The sequence below is a fragment of the Amblyraja radiata genome, chromosome 32, assembly GCF_010909765.2.
Source record: "Amblyraja radiata isolate CabotCenter1 chromosome 32, sAmbRad1.1.pri, whole genome shotgun sequence".
In the NCBI taxonomy this organism is placed as follows: domain Eukaryota; kingdom Metazoa; phylum Chordata; class Chondrichthyes; order Rajiformes; family Rajidae; genus Amblyraja; species Amblyraja radiata.
In genome coordinates this window covers 10,469,381-10,490,350 of record NC_045987.1, presented here as the reverse complement: position 1 = coordinate 10,490,350, position 20,970 = coordinate 10,469,381, and the positions used below count along the sequence as shown (strand labels likewise).

Genomic DNA, 20,970 nt, shown 5'->3' with positions numbered 1-20,970 from the left:
CATCTGCAGTTCCTAGAAAAACATAACTGCTTTTCTTCAAATAGTAATATGGAATAATTTAATTCTACCTGAGAGAGCAGAAAGTATCCGAGTTTAAGTTTCATCTTATGGTACAATGTTTCCTTAACACAACACTGGACTGAGGACAGATTTTTCTAAAATGAATAATCTACTCAGAAAAAATGTGCAGCTGATAAGCAATGTGCTGATTTTGCACGCTAAATTAAACATTTATTATAAAAGGTTGTTGGGAGCAGCACTTTTGGACTCACAAAGAGAACAAATATGTTCAGAATCACAGTAAAGTACAGAAGAATCATATCAAAGAAATAGACAACTATCATAAAGCATGAAATTATTGATCTAATCTTCAATGGTGTAAAAGACTATTATCCTTGGCACAAACTATTGAGATGTACGCATGCATTTTTGATTTCTTCCCCATGCATGAAAATGTAATGGTATAAACAATGATGCAAGATTAAGTTAGAGTCAAGGTTGAACCAGATTTTAATAATAATCCACTCAGTTCACAGTATTAACCACATCCAACACAACGGTGACAGGCACAGAGTAAGCAGAGGCCATAGATGACTCAGAGTCAAGGAAGGAAAAATTCCCACACCCCCTAAAAAAATAATAATTGGTATTATTAAATCATCTAAATGAAACAAGAACATTTTAATTATCCAAACATGCAAAAAGCAACCAAGGCAATTGCGCAGCAATTAATGGTTACCAGTACGAAGAACGGCCATCTGAAATGCTCAATAAGTCATTTGATAAATGCAGCTCACTTTTGGCTTTAGTTCTTAATGGAATCAGACTTCAGAGTTATACCATCAGCATTAAAATACATAAAGCATAAAATCTGCCCATGGCAGTGAAAATTCACACCCGCATCATTATTTTTTACTGTTTGATTTTGTATCCCCTTTTTTGCTTCTCATTCACAAGTAATATTAAATCTACTGTTCCCTAGTTTAGGCAGAAAGAGTGTCCTATCTACATGCAGATGTCCGCCATTACAACACTGATCAGTCTGGTCAATGGAAACGAGGTGAAAAGATCATTCCCTTAAATCAACATCATCCTTTTTTTTTTTAAAGTGCTGGAGTAACTCAGCAGGTCAGAAAACATCTTTGGAGGACATGAACACGTGATGTTTCGAGTCAGACTGAAGAAGGGTCCTACTCAAAATGTCGGTCCATTCCCTTGAGATACTTCCTGACTCAGTTACTCCAGCACTTTGTGCTCTTTTTTAATAAACAAACATCTGCAGTTCCTTGTATCACCATCTTTTTTTTAAACAATTAAAACGCACACACATTTTGTAATTTACTTCAATGACTTGTGTTATTTGAATAGCGTATCGCTTGATGGAAGAGCTGAATTACCCATTTTAGTTCTGAAGTGCAAGACTATTGTTGTTTTTGTGTACCAATCATAATTGTGTGCTAACGTTTGCAAATCAAGTGGAGACATTGACCTGTCGTCAACTAGTCGGACAGCAGCCGAGTTTGAATAGAGAAATATCTTTTGACAAATGAGTTAAGATATTAATTTATTGCCATATTATCATTAAGCGATGCTCTGTCCCTAATTAACCCATTCTCTTCCAAAGGGGAGTAAATCCTATCCCAAATAATCCTCTCCAATAGTTTCCCTACCACTGGCATGAAGTGCTGTAATTCCCTGCCCCAAAATACTGTTTCACAGAAACACTAGTCGCCTGACCAGGCTCATTTCCCAACACATGGTCCAGTATGTTACCTGCTTGGGTTGGACTATCCACATACTGTTTCAGGAAACTCTCTTGGATACACCTCACAAATTCTGCCTCGTCAAAGACGTTGGCACTGAGGAAGTCCCGGTAAATATTGGGAAAGTTAAAACCACCCACTAAGACAACCCCATTGCTTTGGCATGTTTCGTTAATCGGTCTACACATCTGCTCCTCTATCTCCTACTTGCAATTTGTGGGCCTATAGTGCAATCCCATTAGAGTGGTTGAACCTTTCTCATTTCTAAGCTTCACCTATACCGTCTCAGCAGACGAACCCTCCTCCTTAAGGCATGTGCTCTCTGCGTGCCACCATAACAGTCTCCTTGCACCTTCTGCTTAGATAACACGGAACGTTGTGTGAATCCAAAAGATATTGCCTAATGAACGAAAAAATTGACACTGGTGAGGAAAAAAGTAAACTAAAATCATTTGCACAACTTTTGGTAAAATTTAGTTATGCTGCTAATAGTTCAAACCATACAAAAGGAATGAAGGAATTAACAAAACTATTCATGCCACTTATTTCACTTTATTGAAATATCTTGTGCACTTAGATCTGCATTAATTATGAAGCAACAAAGGAACTCTATACTAAGTTTAGTAATTGTGAGAATAATTTAAGTATCCATTTTGTAATCACCGTACAAGATAAAGACTACAGCAGATTATTTCCACCTTTACAAGGTAGCAGGTTAAGATATTAAATCAGCAATCTGGCCAATACAAGTGATACACATCCCATTTTATAACTGGAGTAGCAAACTTTGATCATACTGAAATCTTTAGAGAACTTCCGAACTATAGCGCACTTAATAAAAAGCTTCACAGGATTTCCTCAATATATTTGGGATAAATTAGTTAATATGCACTGATTACACCATCAGTTTCAAAACATTTAAAAATGACTTTATGAGAGCAAATGGAATTCTGCAAAGGGGAATTTAAAACATTTTTTGGCAGTCTGTTGCTAACATCCTCAAGTCACAATTTGTTACATCAGGGTACAAATCATATTGCCCCACATCGTCATTTGTCACTGATACAGCAAACCCTCAATCCAAAAACATTTGCCAGGTCTTAAGGCAAACGATACTGGGAGCAATTTTAGGGGTAGATCTTGAGTTGTAGCAAACGCAACAAATAAGCTTCAGGGTTGAGACTCATGAGAAGATTGCTTCTCTATTCCCCAAACCTGAACAAGAGCACACCACATATGAAACATGGCAACATGAGAAGTCTACAGAGAAACTTTGCCTTTTAAAGATAACTATGGCTGATTTGTACCTATCTTTGCTCCATACCATTTTAAGTGTCTGTTGACCTCAGCAATTAAAAAAAACAAAAAAAACAATTAACCTACATTTCCACATTCTTTTGGAGAGCAAATTCCAATGTGGAAAAATGATTTCTGATTTCACTCTGGAATGGACTCGCTGTAACTTTAAAAACTGTAAACATTGGTAATTGTTTCCTGTACCTACCCCATAAAATGCCTTTATAGTTTGACTTACTTCAATTACATTCAGAAATTAAAAGCTTTAAAATGTGAGCAACAAATATTGTTGATGTTCATCGTGACAAACATTCTGGAGACTTTGAACAAATATTTAGTTACGAAAAATAAATTTGTGCAATGTTTTATCTTACAAACTTTCGAAGTACCTCTGCAATAAAATCAGAATCCTTCACAAAGGAAATTATTTCTTAGAAACATCACATTGAAATATATATACATTTTTGTAACAGACAAGTGGTTCCTATTGTGCATTGTACACCTTACATTTGGAAGCTACACGTGGCTGTATAAAGTAGCCTGGAAATACTCAACACAATTGCCTTTCTGCAAATAAGATGCAGCTGTGAATATCGTACTGCCTTATAAGAATCATGACATTTTCACCAGAGAAAGATCAAGACAAAATCTAAAGGGCACTGTTCTTCTCCAGCACATCCGTACAAGGGAGAAGAATGTTTTTCTAAATGCAACACAAATGGTGCAGATTAATATTCATCCCTCCACCACATAACTATGTATTTGCAAAACCCCTCTCCCAACAGTGCACACGTAGGTCTCACATTTTGTAAATGATTCAATACATTACACGTTGCATGCAGCATGCTTTACACTTAACTATTTCTGCATCTTAAAATGTTTGAACGCGATTTTGTAAATTTTTCAGCTCTTTAAAATGACTTTGGTAATGTCCCTCATAAATTACAACTCTGAGCAAAGGCAAGGTGAATCTATTATTATTTGATTTAAACACAAATATGTAAATGTTGATGGGTTTCCAACCTCTTCCAACCATCAACAACTCTCCCCACCGTATCTTCGCTCAATTTCTAGATTCCCTTTCAAAACATAATTGTTTTTTGTTAACAAGTTACTTGGGGAAATACAGAACCATGCATTTTCCTTTTGTGGGCGGGGAAAATAATTTGACAACTTAAGTATGAAATAACTCCATCTGCATGGGCGGAATATCAGGGCTGTTTTACAATTACACATTGGTAGCATTCTGGTATTGAGAAAAAGTAAAGTGGACTAGAAACTTTGGACCAGAATATTTGAACCATCCAAATTATTTTTTTTGAAAGATGTAGTACCAGCTCTAACATCTAGTAACATTTGAAGTGAAGAAAATTCAAAGATAATTGAAAATGCTCACCAGCTGTTTAAAATTGTAGTTTATCAGAAACCAATGTCTCTTTTTTTACATAGGCACAACTTACTGGTATGCTTGCTCTACAAACATTTCTAATTTGATTTCCAATGCCTTCTGCCTACTCCCTCCTCTCAGGCAGATTTAAGTATGCAGATAGAATCTGAACAAAAGGAATAACTTTACCAAAGCAGATTAATATTACCACTATCTGAATTCCTGCTCGTGGGGGAGAGACTGTAGACATCCATCAACATCTTTACAATGTAAGTTAATAGGACTGTGCTGAAAAGAACTGTGCATTTCCTTTTTAACCAAATATATTCTGTCAGACAGAATGTAGATCCGTTTAGGTCAGGCAAAACCAAACATTACATTCAAAACAGTTTATTCCGATGTTAGGACATTTATTGCTGATTAAATAGGAAGAAGCTCCCTGTTTTTTAATGATAAGAATGACCAAATTTATAGTTCTTCATTGCACACTCTGTCATATAAACCCAACAATGAGAATGTTATAATTAGCTGGTCAGCTGCCTGATGCAACCTGGAATTGGTTCATATATGTGTGAACAGTGCACATCAATTTCTGAATTATCACTAATTCACACAAGATCCTACAATTTAGCAATTCAGTACTCTGATAATTTATTATTTAAAATAACAGATCCAATAATTTCAGTTAAACAAAGAAATACAGCAAAATCAAAATTTAGTGCTTGAATTATGAGTTGAGCAACTATCAATGGTTATGTTTGATTTTTCTAAAATGATTATCTTTAGTGACTGCTTCAGATACCAATTACATTTCAAGGCAAGTCTGCATACCAACCTGCCCATTCAAACACAACCAGTGACTTGTCAAGAAGAGTATAACAAGTGGTCTTTTGGGTTTGGTTCACATTCGCGAAGATCATACCAATGAGATCTACTCAAATTCTACTTTCCAATCTTTTCCCCGTATTTCTCAAATCCCGTGGTGTAAAAAATAATCTCAATATTGAACATACCCTTGGCCTGTGCATCTACAACATGTGGTGCAGAAAATTCCAAGGATTATCCCTAGCTGGGAAGAAATTTCTCCTCATTTTATTTCTGGGCTGCCATACCAGCCTTAAAACAACTTGTACATAGAGTTTGAACATATTATTGCAGTTTATTATCAATCTAGACAGCACGAATCCCACATCTTAATTCTAAATTGCTACTTTCGAGATCTGTGCTTATTCTAAACATGGTTGCTCTTTTTAATTAATTGGAATTGTGGAACTGTGGTTCCTTCCAATTGCTCTTTCAGGCAGAATTCTGTTGCTAATTTAAATTGTATGCTGTTCCCTAGAGAACCGTTTTAAACTTTTGGCAAGCAAGCAGCTTGTTCTGAAGAATTCCTGATCTTCTATGCATTATAGTGAGAGATTTTCGATAATGCTTACTTTAAGAAAAACAAAATTTAAATTATACAATCAGAACAAGCTTACCTTCTCACAAACTCTTACAAGCCTGAACTCCAGTCATAAAGCAGCACTCATGGAGAGCTGCCTGTCGCTCAAGGTATAAGAAGTGATGCATAGAAATGGCAAAAACAAGTAGCAAGTAAAATTGATAATTGCATGTTTGCTTAAGAAATCCATTGCTGCTGCTTAGGTTAAAGTGAAACAAAGCAACATTTTCAACAGCTTGAACAATGCATTCAGCTGACATTTTAAGGCAAATTTGCCTGTTATTTTTGCATAAAGCCGATACAGCCACTTTTCAGTAGAAAGCTCATGGCACCAAATTACATGAAGCTTATTAAGATCACACTGAAGAGAGGAGAAGTAGTTCTCTGCAGCTGACCTGATCACTGTTTTTCTGTCAGAACACAAAGTGGTGGAGTAACTCAGCCGGTCAGGCAGCAACTATGGAGGGAATGGGCAGATGACTTTTCAGGTCAGGACCTTTGTTCAGACTGAAGGTCCAGACGCAAACATTGATGTTGCCTAATGCTGACTGACCTGCTGAGTTATTCCAGCGCTTTGTGTTTTGATCATTTTCCAACATCTGCGGTTTCTTGTGTCCACACTGGTCTTCTGTGTTATTTCTTACACAGCTGTCAATTATCGTCACAAGATTACCACTTTCCATTTCTTCACTGTACAGTTATCAACCAAATATTCTCAAACAAAATCTTCCATGTGAAGAATTCACTTAATGTGCCAGGTTCAAGATCACTTCAGCTGGGTGTTGCATGTGTCATAGGTCTGCGGCATCGGCTCATTTAAAAATAAAAATGACTGGCCTGCTTAACAGAACACATGAACTTTTATCGATACACATTATATAGACAAAAATGTAGCCTCTAAAGAAATACAGTCATGTTTAGGCTGGTATAGCATTATAATGGTCCCATAGCACTTTACTTTACAGTGTATAATGCCAAGCACTCTTTTGATTTAGCTATACAATTAGTCAAGAAGAAATAAAATGTTTTGTTTAAAAAAAAGATAATTTCTACAGTTAAATTACAAAGTGCTCACATAGATTCATCACAGGTGCAAAAGTTGCAGTTTTCACAACCTTCAGCTCAGTATCATAATCTGAAAAACAAAAAGGTTAATCTCTTGTTAGTCCATTGGGTTTTTGGTTGAACCATTGCATTAGGATTCCCCTGCTGATCAGTTCTACTTTTATTTTCACTTGTTGCATTTTTTTTTTGCTTTGTTAAACTTCATTACTGAAAAAAAAAAAGGCGACTTGTAAAATGAAGTCATTGAAATAATTAGCACACCTGACAAAAGGGAAGGCAGATAAATACAAAGGAGAAAGGAGTAGAATATATGGATGCAGATAGGCGAAATAAAAACTTCCGAATTAAAAACACTAAGTGCTGGAAATGTCTGAAGAAGGGTCTCGACCCAAACGTCATCCATTCCTTCTCTCCAGAGATCCTGCCTGTCCCGCTGAGTTACTCTAGCATTTTGTGTCCATCTTCACTGGAAATACTTAGCAGGTCTGGAAGAATATGTTTTAAAGTGGAGCCTGATCATTCTAACCAGAGGGTCTAGCGTATGCAGCATTGCCTGCTTCCTGATTCAAGTTGGAGGACAGTAATTGAAACGTTAACTCTTTTTCCCTTCTGCACCTATGTTGTTGAGCTTTTTGTTAGGATTGAATAAATCAAGGCAGGAGGCGATTTACTTGGAGTATAATCACTTGTACAGAGCAATCGGGCCAAACGGCCCATTATAATTCTATCCGAATGTTACACTCCATTTCCTAGTCTGCATTGTTGAACTTCCAGACCTTTGCCAATGCACTTAGGTAACAAACCTGGAATTACTCTTCCCCAACTTGCTTTTTAAGCAGTTTAACATCTCATCATACCACTTTCACTCAGACAGAGTAACACATCTTTATTCTATTTACAACTTGATAGAAGGTAATTTGCCGGTGCTCATCCCAAACACCATCATAGAGATGCGGCACATGTTAATAGCAGTTTAGATTCTCTCAGTGCACAGCGCTATAATCACAAAGTTCTATGACTAGAACCAATATATCATTTTCTTTGGCGTCTCTGTGACAAACCTCACATGGAACAATTCAATCACTAGTTTCTGAAGGGTAATTAAGAATGGACATTAGCTTTGCCAGGAATGCCCACATCACATTAATGAGAAATGTCAGTGTGTTATATTGAGCAAATTGGCAGAAGTTCAATTCTTTAGGATGGGGTCAAGGAAAGAGCGTTCACGTCGCGGCCCTGTTTTCACCCCACCACGCACAAGAAGCGCAAGACATACACCATTGTGCAGATGCCGAGAAGTGTGTTCAGCTCTGGCTGAACAACTTCTAATCTTGTGTGTGGACTCGATAATAATAAGAATTCTTTAGGATTGGATAGTTAATAAGGATTCCTTTTGTGAACTCTAGAAATTAATTATCCTCATCCAATCCAATAAATATAAAACTTATTTAAATATAAAGCCTAATTTGGTCTCTTTCATCTATCACCCAAATCCACATCTACTCAGACCAGCAATACCAAAGTTCTAAAATTAACATATTTCAAATCTCCTCAGAGTCTCCTCTCTCCATAGCCTTGTATCTCCTCAACTTTGCAACATCCTCCAGCCCTACAACCTATTAGCGCTCTCTGCATGTCTCCAATGTTGGTCTAATCATTTAAAAAATTGATCCAAGATCAATTAAGTCTTAAACTCTAAAATTCCACCCCCAAAGCTCTTTCTTTTTACTTTTAAAAAGCTCCTCAAAACCTAGCTCCTTGGCCAAACTTTTGATTATTTATCCTAATATCTCTCTGTGTGGATAAATGTCCGATGCTCCTGCATCATGTTCCTATGAAGTGCATTGAGATATTTTGCTAAATTGAAGTTTACAATGCAGTTAATTGATGTTAAATTTACTACCCTAACGAGAGTTATCAGAAGTTTGTCAAACCTTTGCACAAATCAGGGGAACATAGCAGGGGATATAGACCAATTAGCCCACTCAAAACACTCAAAACCAATTTTGTTTAAAAAAAGGTCAATTTGCCTCTCAACAATATCATTGGTTCCACAAGAAAGTCTGAGACATTTAACTCCTCCTGTACAAATGTACCTTTCAACCAGTTATTTTAAGCCCGTGCTATCATCACACAGCACGGGTTTCGGCTTCTATTTTCCGCTCTCCCTGGGGACTGTCCAAATCAGCTTGAATGACATTCTGCCGCATGGCAATTTCCGGTCCACCGCTGTAGAGAGTAAACAGGTAGTTCCAGGTTTCCTCGGAAATCTGACCGTAATCAGCACCTAATATAAAATTAAAAAATTAGAAATTAAAATTATGATCTGCAATGAGAGAGAACTCAGCAAAGCAATCTCAATCTACAGTGCAAGATTTACATCTTCAACCAGCACAACACAAAGTGCTGGGAGGTACTCAGTAGGTCAGGCAGTATCTGTGGAGGGAATGGATATGTTTCAGGTCTCGACCCAAAATGTCATCTATCCATTCCCTCCACAGGTGCTGCCTGACAAACCAAGTTTCTCCAGGACTGTGCGTTTTGCTCAAGATTCCGGCACCTGCAGTTCCCTTCTCCTCCATCTTGCACTACTTTTGATGTCAATATTCCATTCTTTTGATCATGTTTTTTTATGTAGACAATAATAAACATGTGTGTCACATGACTGTAAAACGAAACATTGGTGTTTACATTTTTAAGAAGTGCCAGTACAGCCGCATGCTATCACAAAAAATAAATAAAAATCAATGCTTTTAAATAGGGTACATACTTGAAGAAAATAATATTATTTTGAAATTTTTTATATTTAAATCACAATTGTATCGCAAGCAAAGCATTTGGATCCATACCTTGTTTAAGTTGGACATGACCACTTTTAATTACCGCAATTTTGCTGTTGTCTATTGGACCCGGAGGTTCTGGGGAAGAAAAAAAAAAAAAGATAAATGCATTGAGAGAAGGTCATCTCAGCTGTTTTCAACCATAAATACTTAGTTTCCAGAATTTCCAGCTGCTTTCAATGCAAAGGAGTCTGTAGTCAGAAAAGGTCAATCTACTCCTATCCGAATGTGCGTGTGAATATTCTATTGCGAAATCTCCCGCCTATTGTCCAATACTTAAAGGAATGCTATACTTTCCTTGGTAGACAAAAGTGCTGGAGAAACTCAGCGGGTGCGGCAGCATCTATGGAGCAAAGGAAATAGGCAACGTTTTGGGCCAAAACCCTTCTTCAGACTGATGCAGGGTGGGGGGAGGGCGGGAAGAAGAAAGGAAGAGGCGGACTTTATCTACTATACTTTCCTTAACATCTCAGAGAAAAGAAAATCCAAAGACTTCATAATATTTTTGTAACCATAAAGAAATGTGATGCAGCATTTTGGAGCTATTTAACTTCACAAAAATCTCACACGGTTTTCCAAGTGCTATACTGGTCTACAACTCCATTACCTGCATATAGTATAGGATGGCAAATCTATGGTTCTTAGAAATTATAAGACAAACAAATTTGTATTCTTAGGACGGACTGTCAATATATACGTTTCAAAGGTGAACCTGGCTTTAAAATCACATGTGATTAAGTGATGCAATTTATAAAAATATGATATAATTTAAAAAATATATTTAATTGTTCAGATAAAATACAGATTCTACGTGTGAATTTTACTGGGATTCAAGGAAACTGCTAATCTATTTGGCTTACTGGAAACATTTCAATCTAATGTTTCTTACCATTATCTTTGCCTTTAACAAAACCTTCCCACTCGCGGAACCACTGCATACTAATGCAGTATATAACACCGGGAGATTCCTCAGCCTGGAACGCTTTGTTTAGCTAGATGGAAAGATAATGAGAAGAAATGTCACAAATAGTTGTGTTCACTTCATCATCATTCTAAACAAAACAGTTAATCTATTCATGATTACTTTCTGTCTTTGAGAACGTATTGTATGTAAACTGGCTGCAGTACGTGTGCTTCAAGTGTCCATCATCAGTTGGAAAGTATGTAAGTCACCAAGAGTCAAGAGTGTTTATTTGTCATATATACAGATATGAACCAGAACAATTGAAATCTTTTTAACAGCAACTTTAGACCCAATAGATTAGATGCAACAAATATATAATAAATTATCAGTTATTCAAATTAGACAGAAAACTATTTGGAATATTGTGTGCAGTTCTGATCACCCCATTACAGGAAGAATGCAAGGCTTTGGAAAAGGTGCAGAGGAGGTTTACCAGAATAAATTCTGGATTAAGAGACATTAGCTACAGGGAGAGGTTGGACAGACATGTCTCTGGAATGCTATGTTACAGGGATACCCGATAGAAGTATATAAAATTATGAGAGGCGTGGATAGGATAGACAGTCAGAATCATTTTTCCCCCAAGAGGGAAAAATTAAATACCAGAGGGCATAGTTTTAAAATGAGGATTAAAGTTTAAAGGAGATGTGTTGAGCAAGTTTATTTTGTATGAAATCAGAAAATTCTGATATAAAATTACATCTCCATGAAATGATGCAGGAATTTAGAACAGGAACAAGCTATTTGTTCCTCCGATCTGTTCAGTTATTCAAAGATCAAAACCAATTTTTAATCTGCCATTTTCGTCTGACACCTCTTAATATCTTTACTTAACCAAAATTTAGCACTCAAATTTAAAGTTAATCCACCAAAAATGCTTATTAACAACAATGTTCTCAAGCTACCACTAATATGAAATTATACTCCTAAACTTTTCTAATAAACTGTACAAATGAAAAGCTTTCTTTATTTAATTAATCACTGTCCCTGGATAAGGACTAAATGCAACACTCTCATTTTTTTCTTTCACTTCGCGTTAAATGGAAAGATTTATTTAGAGCCTGCATTTCATCTTTATCCATGTTTAAATTAAGCATTTTAAAAGTTTTCCATTGGTATGTGGATCAGAGTTTCAAATATCTACCACCATTTCATGCATGTTAACTTCACGTCAGGAAAGTATGGCTCTATATCCAGAATGTGTTCCCTAGTCCTGTTCTCCAATCAGTAGAAATAATTTCCACACCTCCACCATATTAGATTTATTTCACATCTTAAACATTTTAATCTAAACATCCCATAACCTTATTCTTAATGTAAACACTGTATTCTTGGTGTGGTCTCACTATGACTTTCTATTTCTACCACATAATTTCTATCCTTTTATAGTAGGTGTCTACATACCAGGGCAGCATTCAATTACCCTTTTTGATTAGTTTACATTCCCATCCTGACAACTTAATGCTGAGTGTATGGACTCCAACCACCCCCACCCGGCCCAACCGCCTGCCCTGTAATTTCTCCAAATACTCTCTGGGCCTCTCCAACAGCTGAAAATTTGTTTGCTTGGACGAAGATTTAAACTCATAAATCTTTTCATTTTGCAACAACTCGGCCAAAGCGACAGTTACAAGAAATTTCAAAACAGATGCTAATATCCACATGCATAAATGCAGGGAATGGATGGACGTGGATCGGGTGCAAGCACAGGAGACTAGTTTAACTTGACATCATGTTCAGCATGGGAATTATGGGCTGGACGGCCTGGTCCTGTGCTGTTCCATGACCATGCCTCTGATAAGTTTTTTAATGCAGAAGAAGGGATTCTATTTGAAAAACAATGTTCTCATAAATAGAGTTTTCAAAAGGGAACTGCAGATGCTGGAATATCGAAGGTACACAAAATTGCTGGGGAAACTCAGCGGGTGCAGCAGCATCTATGGAGCGAAGGAAATAGGCGACGTTTCGGGCCGAAACCCTTCTTCAGACTCATAAATAGAGTTAGCTTTCTTTTCAATAAGTCACCCTGAAAGCAACACAACGCCAAGTTAGATCAGTCTCTTGTTTAATTTAGTTTAGAGATACAGTGTGGAAACAGGCCCTTTTCCCCCACTGGGTCCGTACCAACCAGCGAGCCCCCACACTAGGGACAATTTACACTTATACCAAGCCAATTAACCAACAAACCTATACGTCTTTTAGTGCAGGAGGAAACCTAAGATCTCAGATAAAACCCACTCAGGTCACGGGGAGAATGTACAAACTCCGTACAGACAGCACCCGTAGTCGGGATCGAACCCAAATCTCTGGCACTGCAAAGCAGCAACTATACCGCTGCGCCACCATGTTGTTGGGTGGTATACGCTAAAAAAAAAAAAAAACTTGCTTTGTTCTAACTCAATCTACATCTAATGTAGAGAACCACATTTCAAAACACAGCAGTATACAAATTCATAGAAGTACAAATGTTATATTTTAATCCATAATATCTTTCATCACTAATTATTATCTCTAGGGTGGCATTGATATTTAACTGCCTACAGCTGGGACAGAGGGAAGTGTCCAAGGCTGTACTCCTGCACTAGCTAAAGACAGAAGTAGGGACAGAAGTCAGGAGCAGGATGTTACTTTGATGTGATGCATGGGTGAGACAGAGGAACGTTTATCAATTTACCATGATAGAGTACCAGCAATAGTCAAGAAATTTACTGATCATAGGTGTAAACAAATACAATGTTCTCAAACATTTATACGACAATTGTACAATTAATAAACAGTTGTAAATTCAGTTACAAATCTAGCTCCCCCCTTTTAGGATGATGCTCAGTGATCTCTGACCTTTATAAAAGTGTCTACTTCCATTTTCCTCCTTTTAGCAATTGCCTCAATTTCTACTTGGCAAGTGGAACAGATGTATAAATGGTTCACAGAAGGGCCACCTCCAAACCTGCCACAATCAAGACAAGAATATTGAGACATGTAGCAATTTTGTTATTTGATCAGGAAGTACGCCAAATGTAACGTTTGGCATGGCCACTTTTATCATGTTAAACCCAATTCTTCAAACTGTCTCCTTATTCCTCGAAATCATTCCTTGCCAAATAAATGTTGCTCTTAAATATCTTGACTAAATAACATTTGTGATCTTCTGGACATACCAGCATAATCATCATGCATCAATTAACATATTTTTGAAGGATTATTTTTCAAATAGCATAATTCTAGTTCAATTCTAATTCATAATTCTAATTATAAATCGTACCTATCCTGCCAATTTCTTTAAATTGCTTCGATCATTTCGAGATCTCAATCATGGGACATCCGAGATATTTTAGTTCTTCAGTAAACACGGATTCTCACGATCACTTCTCTTTTCCAGCTGTCTCCCCCTAACTATAATCAATCTGAAGAAGGGTCCCGAATCAAAAAGTTGCCTGTCCATTTCCTCCACAGGTGCTGCCTGACCCACTTAATTCCTCCAGCACTTTATGTTTCACTCAAGATTCCAGCATCTGCAGTTCTTTGTATCTCAATCACATCAACAATAGAGATCTCATCTCTATTGAATGCAACTGAGATTTACTCAGTCTCTTATCATAGTCAATAATCAGATTTATTCGTCACATACACAATAAAGTGCAGTGAAATTAACTTGCCAGCAGCGGTACATATCCTCAAAATCATGAACATAGATTTATCCATTGCAAGATAGGAATGCCGAATGCACACAACACTTTGAGTATAATGGCTGACAGCCATACAAACATAGAAAATAGGTGCAGGATTAGGCCATTCGGCCCTTCGAGCCTGCACAGCCATTCAATATGATCATGGCTGATCATCCAACTCAGTATCCTGTACCTGCCTTCTCTCCATACCCCCTGATCCCTTTAGCCACAAGGGCCACATCTAACTCCCTCTTAAACAAAACCATTAATCATACCATTTTGTATGAGGGGTTAGATGCTTTCTGTTCAGCCTCTCCAAATTAGCACAGCTAAAACTAAAAGCAAAAGTTAGTACCTATTGATAACGATAAGGTATTCATTCAGACTGAATCTGACCTAGTGATAAGATTGGCTAAACTATTTAAAAAATACAAAATAGAAGTCAAGACTCCAAATATTAAAATACATTGCAAGTATCAACTCTGAAGTGTTTCTTCACACCTACCTGTTATGAAGATATTCCCACACATTTTGGGGCAGAATCACTACCAGATCATCAATGTAATGATATTTATTTGGAGGAATACCTGTAAACAAAAAATAGTGTCACCCACAATCATTTAGAAAATAGGAAACTAAATAACTCTTTGGGGAACAAAACTGAAAATGCAAAAATTCAGCACCTTTGAGTATTTTGCACTTCCTGAACAACACTTCTAAAGGCAAATAAGCATATCCTCCATGACTTTCCATCTCTCAAAAACATCCGAGATTCACTTATAAAAATGTGTTTTTAGAACAAAGACCCAGATTGTTACCTCGGTGCAAACCAGCATCTGCAGTTCCTTCATACACAGCGGGCCATTGGGTCAGTTTCCATGCTGTATATCTCTATAACAAAGTGGGGTGCTCAGTCATTTCAGATAGCAGTTACAAGTCGACTACTTTGCTATGTGTATGTAGTTACATTTTATTCAAATACTGTAAGAATAGATTTCCTTCCACAAAGAACACGAGTGAACCAGGTCAGATTTTATAACAGTCCAAGTAGCCTCAACAATTATGATAGTGATTTTACTTTAAATCCCAGATTTATTTAACTATTTGAATTTAAATTTCCTTCCTGCTATGGTGGGATTTTAACACCCTTCTAGAATCAGGTCACTTGATACCACTACTATCCTATTAACCAAGTCTTGAAATCCCTTCGGAACACTCTCAAAATCAGAAGGACTGAAGCAATAATAATGAAGAAAGTGAAAGCAAGAAAAAGAGCTAGAGTAATACTTGAAACATATAAGATTGTTAAGGGCTTGGACACGCTAGAGGCAGGAAACATGTTCCCGATGTTGGGGGAGACCAGAACCAGGGGCCACAGTTTAAAAATAAGGAGCAAGCCATTTAGAACGGAGACAAGGAAACACTTTTTCCTCACAGAGAGTGGCGAGTCTGTGGAATTCTCTGCCTCAGAGGGCAGTGGAGGCAGGTTCTCTGGATGCTTTCAAGAGAGAGCTAGATAGGGCTCTTAAATATAATGGAGTCAGGGGATATGGGGAGAAGGCAGGAATGGGGTACTGATTGGGGATGATCAACCATGATCACATTGAATGTCGGTGCTGGCTCGAAGGGCCGAATGGCCTACTCCTGCACCTATTGTCTAATACTCTGTGGGGATAGAAGAGAACAAAAAGCAGCAAATTATTTGGGCATTTAAGATGCTAGATCTGCCATTCTTCCAGGTTACTGACCTCCATGTACACAAAGGAAGGTGTGGTTCGTGATTGGGCCTGGCTCAGTGAATGTGTTGAATTTGTTTAGCCACTCTCTGGAGACGTAGAACTGGAGGAGGCTGGGTTCCTTCAAGTTTGCCAAAGCTACAACCTTTTGTCTCTCACGCACTGCTTCTTCGCTACTCTTTCTGCGCACACAAAGAAACATTAGCTTAGAACAGAGATGGTGCAGAAACACAAGTTAAATCTGAAATATTGATTGTTCCCCACAAAATTGCAATCCCTGTTGGCAAATTGTTGCAGAAGATCAGTTTCAAAACGAACTACACAGCCAAGTGGCTTACTTTAAAAAGGTTTGCCTGCAAATGTAAACCAAATTAAACTGTTACGCAAAACACAAAAGTGTTATTTAGCTTCATAAAATGTTAACACGATTAAATCCTTTTTATTGCCTTCCCTCACAGTAGAAAACATTGATTCCGCTGTGGGGGAACCTTCATGTTAAATTCTATAGTGTGCTGTGTTTTTCTTTTTATTTGTATGGTTGTATGCCAACACAAATTCTTCTACGTACAGCACTTTGGTTCAATGTGAGTTGATTTAAAATGTACAATATAAATAAAAATTGATTGATTGATTGATTGATTGAATGAAATCCGAGTTAGCATTTGTGCCTTTACAACACCTAAAGAGGCTGGATGGGTTGGGTCATTTTTCCCTGGAGCGTAGGATGCTGAGTGGTGACATGTAAAAAAATGTTTATAAAATCACTAGACCAAGTGCAGACCCGTTGGGTCTGTTCCCCCAACGTGCGGTTGTGGGGGGGGGGGAGGCGGCATTCAGCGTCACACACTAACTATCCCCCCCCCCCCGCTAATTACCCCCCTATTACCCCCCTTGATATTATATTAATATTAATAATTTGCTCCTTTTACCCCATAACCACCCTATCTACTGACGCATAGCCCCCAACTTGCAGTCACATCTGGATGGAGGGGAGGAAAAAGAGGGGAGAAAGAGAGAGAGAGGGGGGGAGAGGAGAGGGGGGGAGGAGGAGGGGGGAGGGGGGTTAGGAGGGGGAGGGGGGTAGGAGGGAGAGGGGGGGGTAAGAGGGAGGGGGGGGGTAAGAGGGAGAGAGAGGGGAGAGGGAGAGGGAGGGGGAGGGGGAGGGGAGGGGGAGGGGGAGGGGTAGGGGTAGGGTGAGGGGGCGGGGGAGGGGGCGGGGGAGGGGGAGGGGGAGCCTTTTTAATTCAACCCAAACAACCATTTGCAGGCAGTGCTTTTTTACTTCAAACTAACTATATTTTCATTTTCAAACCAAATTAAGGGTACTCACAGTGCTGTAGACATTTGTTCAGTGTCATTCAGAGCTCAGAGTGACTGAGACTAATTGACAGAGCTCCAGCTTGCAGGGACTAATTGAGGCACACCACTTCCTGGTTTTATAGTCCCTTCCCCTGCCTCCAGCGGGGGCAGCAGAGAGAATGGGGAATTTTGTAAAAACATTAATATCTCTGTCAATTTCCATCGACAGGAAAAATCCTCGGCACACATACGGCAGAGGGGGGCTCTGAGCAAGGTGGCCAAAAATTACGGCCGTAGGTGGCGGCGTTCTCTTGGAAATCGCGGCACAGATGGCCAAAACCGGTCAAGAACAGACTTTTAGTAATATATAGATAGATAGATGAGGAGTGAGATAAAGTGAATGGTCACAATCTTGTTCCCATGCGAGGAGAGTCTAAAACAAGAGGGCATAGATTTTAGGTAAGAGGGGACAGATCTAAAATGGACCCGAGGGGCGACTATTTTTTTTACACATACTTAGGTGGTGCTTATGTGAAATGAGCTGCCAGAGGAAGTGGTAGAGGTGGGTACAATTACAATGTTCAAATGGTGTTTGGACAGTACATGGATTGAAAAGGTCTAGTGGGGTTTAGCCCAACCACAGGCAAATGGGGCTAACTCAGATCAACATCCTGGTTGTTGTGGGAGAGTTGGGCTAAAGGGCCCATTTCCCTGCTGTATAACTCTATCGGTCTTCAAACATTTAAATCCTCCGTTAGGTAGATTAAGTATACACTAAATCACTAATTTGTAAATGCACTTTTCAACAATTTAAGGGTTCCTTACCTGTAGAAAAGGACATAAGCCTCAGCGTTCTGTACAACTGTCTCGTGGACCTCTGTGACATATTGGTCATCAAATTCATACCATTGACCATTAATTACATTCTGGCAATAGGCTATGTAGTGACCACCTGTAAAAACACCAGTTCTTAGCATGTTTATATTAAAAATGTTGTAACAGCCCTGTTCAGATGTCCAACTTTATAAGATTACATGATTTTCCTTCCTCAAAACTTTAAAATAGGAGTGCCCAAGCAGTGAGCCCAACAACTTGGCCCTTGAAGTTGGCCAGTTTAGTTCAATTTGGGTTTTGTCTACTCCTGACAATTCAAACTAATTTCTGAAGCTGCTGAATAATTCAATTATTCTAATTAATCAAAGTGGGGATTTAATACTTTAAAAAAAAAATATATATATATATTAATTTGAATTTGGAAATTTTGAATTAAGAGGAGTAGACTATATTTCTTACTCACTGTTTATTTTCTTGAATTTTGTGGCCCTGGAAGTTTGGAAAGAGGTCTTCTTAAGATGGGCACTTCAAATGATGGATAGATCTTAAATTAGAACACCAAAAACCATTAGTTTTGGAAAATTAATGGAAATGTAAAATTTAAACAGTGTATGTAATTCCAATAGCTCAAGGGCCAAATGTAGAAGCTTGCACACTCCAGCTGTAAAGCATCTATTATTTCTGGTCAACAAATACATATTTTTAGCATAAATATATATTACAAACTTTGCAAAAGCCCCAATGACAAACTTCCAACTTTACAGAATTAATCAATTTTCACTCGGACGATGTTTGGTTTATGGAACAAGCTGCCTGAGGAGGTAGATACCATAACAGCATTTAAAAGACACAATGGCAGGAAAGGCTTAGAAAGAAGGGTCTTGACCTGAAACGTCACCCATTCCTTCTCTCCAGAGATGCTGCCTGTCCCGCTGAGTTACTCCAGCTTTTTGTGTCTATCTCAAGGCTTGGAGAGAGATATGGGCCAAGCGTAGGCAAATGGGACAAGCTTAGATGGAGTAGCTTGGTCGGCATGGATGAGTTCGGTTGAGGGGCTTGTTGCCGTGCTTTATGACACTATTTTTAAATGGCACCCATATTGCGCAAAAGCTGAAAAAATGTTCTAAAATTCTCCAAAACAGTCGGAATTACCCAGTTGAACTCATTTTGTTCAAACTATTGGATAAATGACATCTATTTCACATATTGTGACTTCAATTTGAATGTAATATTCCATGTTCTTCATTCTAGTTCCTGTTTTCAAGAACTGTGTAAATTCAGTGTCACTGGAATGCACTTGATGTTATTACCTATTTAACTTGAATCAGCTGATGTAAAAATTTATTTAAGGCCAGTAACTTAAATCATGGATAGATCGTTCAGAATGCAATTTGAACAAGTGGCATGATTCAACGATTTAACAATTTTTAGTCAAACAAATCTCTTTTATAAGCCACTTGTGATCTTGATTCAAAGAATGATATTGTGTTTACTTACTGCCTGCGGTCCCATGATGACAAATAACAGACAAAAGATCATAAGTTGTAATTTGGGAAGGGCTCTCCTTCGAGAGAAAGGGTCGAAGATCAAGACCTTCCAGTGGGAAAGATACGTGGCTGTTTACTTTAAAGGAATACATAACTTCATGTCGAAAGCGTTTTAAGTGAACACACAGAATCTAAGGAGGAGGTGAAAATTAAAAATGAGCAGCAATTAAAAGCCGATTGCAATGCTTGCATCTACTACACACATTATATGAACAAACCTTAAACTGCATTGATATGATTCAATTATATTTTTGTGTCAATATTATCTAACATAACATTTCCTGCTCATTTTTTCTATGCTAACTATCATGTGTTTCAGGATCTGGCTATCAGATGAGTATCATGAACCCAGATTTGCGCAGGGATTCTCTTAACATGTTACCATCTTGTACATATACATGTCTTGGTAAATTTACTGGCACTGGTGAATTTACTGGTGGATACAAATTTATAAAGCACATTCCATTACTGCAGCCTGTACTGGTCTAAACTCTCATCTTTTCTGCCTGGCTGCATTGAGGTGTTTGTCCATTGCTCTTAATGCTATTCTCATCATACAGAGTAATGCTGCATTAAAGATGCCATCAGCCACCATACCTAAACCCTTTTAAAGAGCTGTCTACTCAATTCCATGTCCACGCTCTTTACTCGCTGAATCAGTTGGCTCCAAAAGTGCTAGTTTCTACCTATTGTCAACATATTTATAGGGACACAAGGATGCTTGTAGATGCTTGAAACTGGAGCAAAGTGTTTCAGGAACTCCGTGGGTCAGGCAGCATCAATAGAGGGAATGTTGATATTTATTATGGACCCCATTCTTCTGCTTTCCTTTACTTATATGGGTGGAAGCTTGGAATTCTAAGATGGAGGTTGTCTGTCGTAAGTCTCCTGCTCCTACTAAATGCTGTTCTCAGGACATCTACATTCTTTCAATAGCTTCCTCGCAGTCCAATGGGCCAATGGAGATTTTCTTTTCCAGCCACTCAGCCAGCACTATTACTTCAATAAACGCAATGATAGAAATGCAAAAAAATGACTGTAGTGAGAATGACGTCAAAATTAGTTTATTTTTCTTATTTGATTCCAATTACTTAATTTACAAAAGTGGCTGTATTACTGCATGTTTT

At 38.0% G+C, this 20,970-nt stretch overlaps 1 protein-coding gene across 4 annotated transcripts in view; it reads right to left on the bottom strand.

Moving 5' to 3' along the window:
* Nucleotides 1-492: 492 nt before the first annotated feature.
* usp20 (ubiquitin specific peptidase 20) overlaps nt 493-20,970 on the bottom strand; it is a 42,893-nt gene continuing 22,415 nt past the window's right edge. For 3 of the 4 annotated variants that reach the window (XM_033049227.1, XM_033049229.1, XM_033049228.1), the window contains 9 exons: nt 19,794-19,974; nt 18,288-18,414; nt 16,176-16,345; nt 14,933-15,014; nt 13,598-13,706; nt 10,685-10,787; nt 9,805-9,873; nt 9,052-9,242; nt 493-7,025 (listed from right to left, as the gene is read on the bottom strand). In XM_033049227.1, the coding sequence (XP_032905118.1) occupies nt 9,085-9,242; nt 9,805-9,873; nt 10,685-10,787; nt 13,598-13,706; nt 14,933-15,014; nt 16,176-16,345; nt 18,288-18,414; nt 19,794-19,974 (999 nt within the window). In that variant the 3' untranslated portion in view covers nt 493-7,025; nt 9,052-9,084. Of the gene's footprint in view, nt 7,026-9,051; nt 9,243-9,804; nt 9,874-10,684; nt 10,788-13,597; nt 13,707-14,932; nt 15,015-16,175; nt 16,346-18,287; nt 18,415-19,793; nt 19,975-20,970 lie in introns of those variants that run through there. The other variant, XM_033049230.1, reaches the window with a different exon arrangement.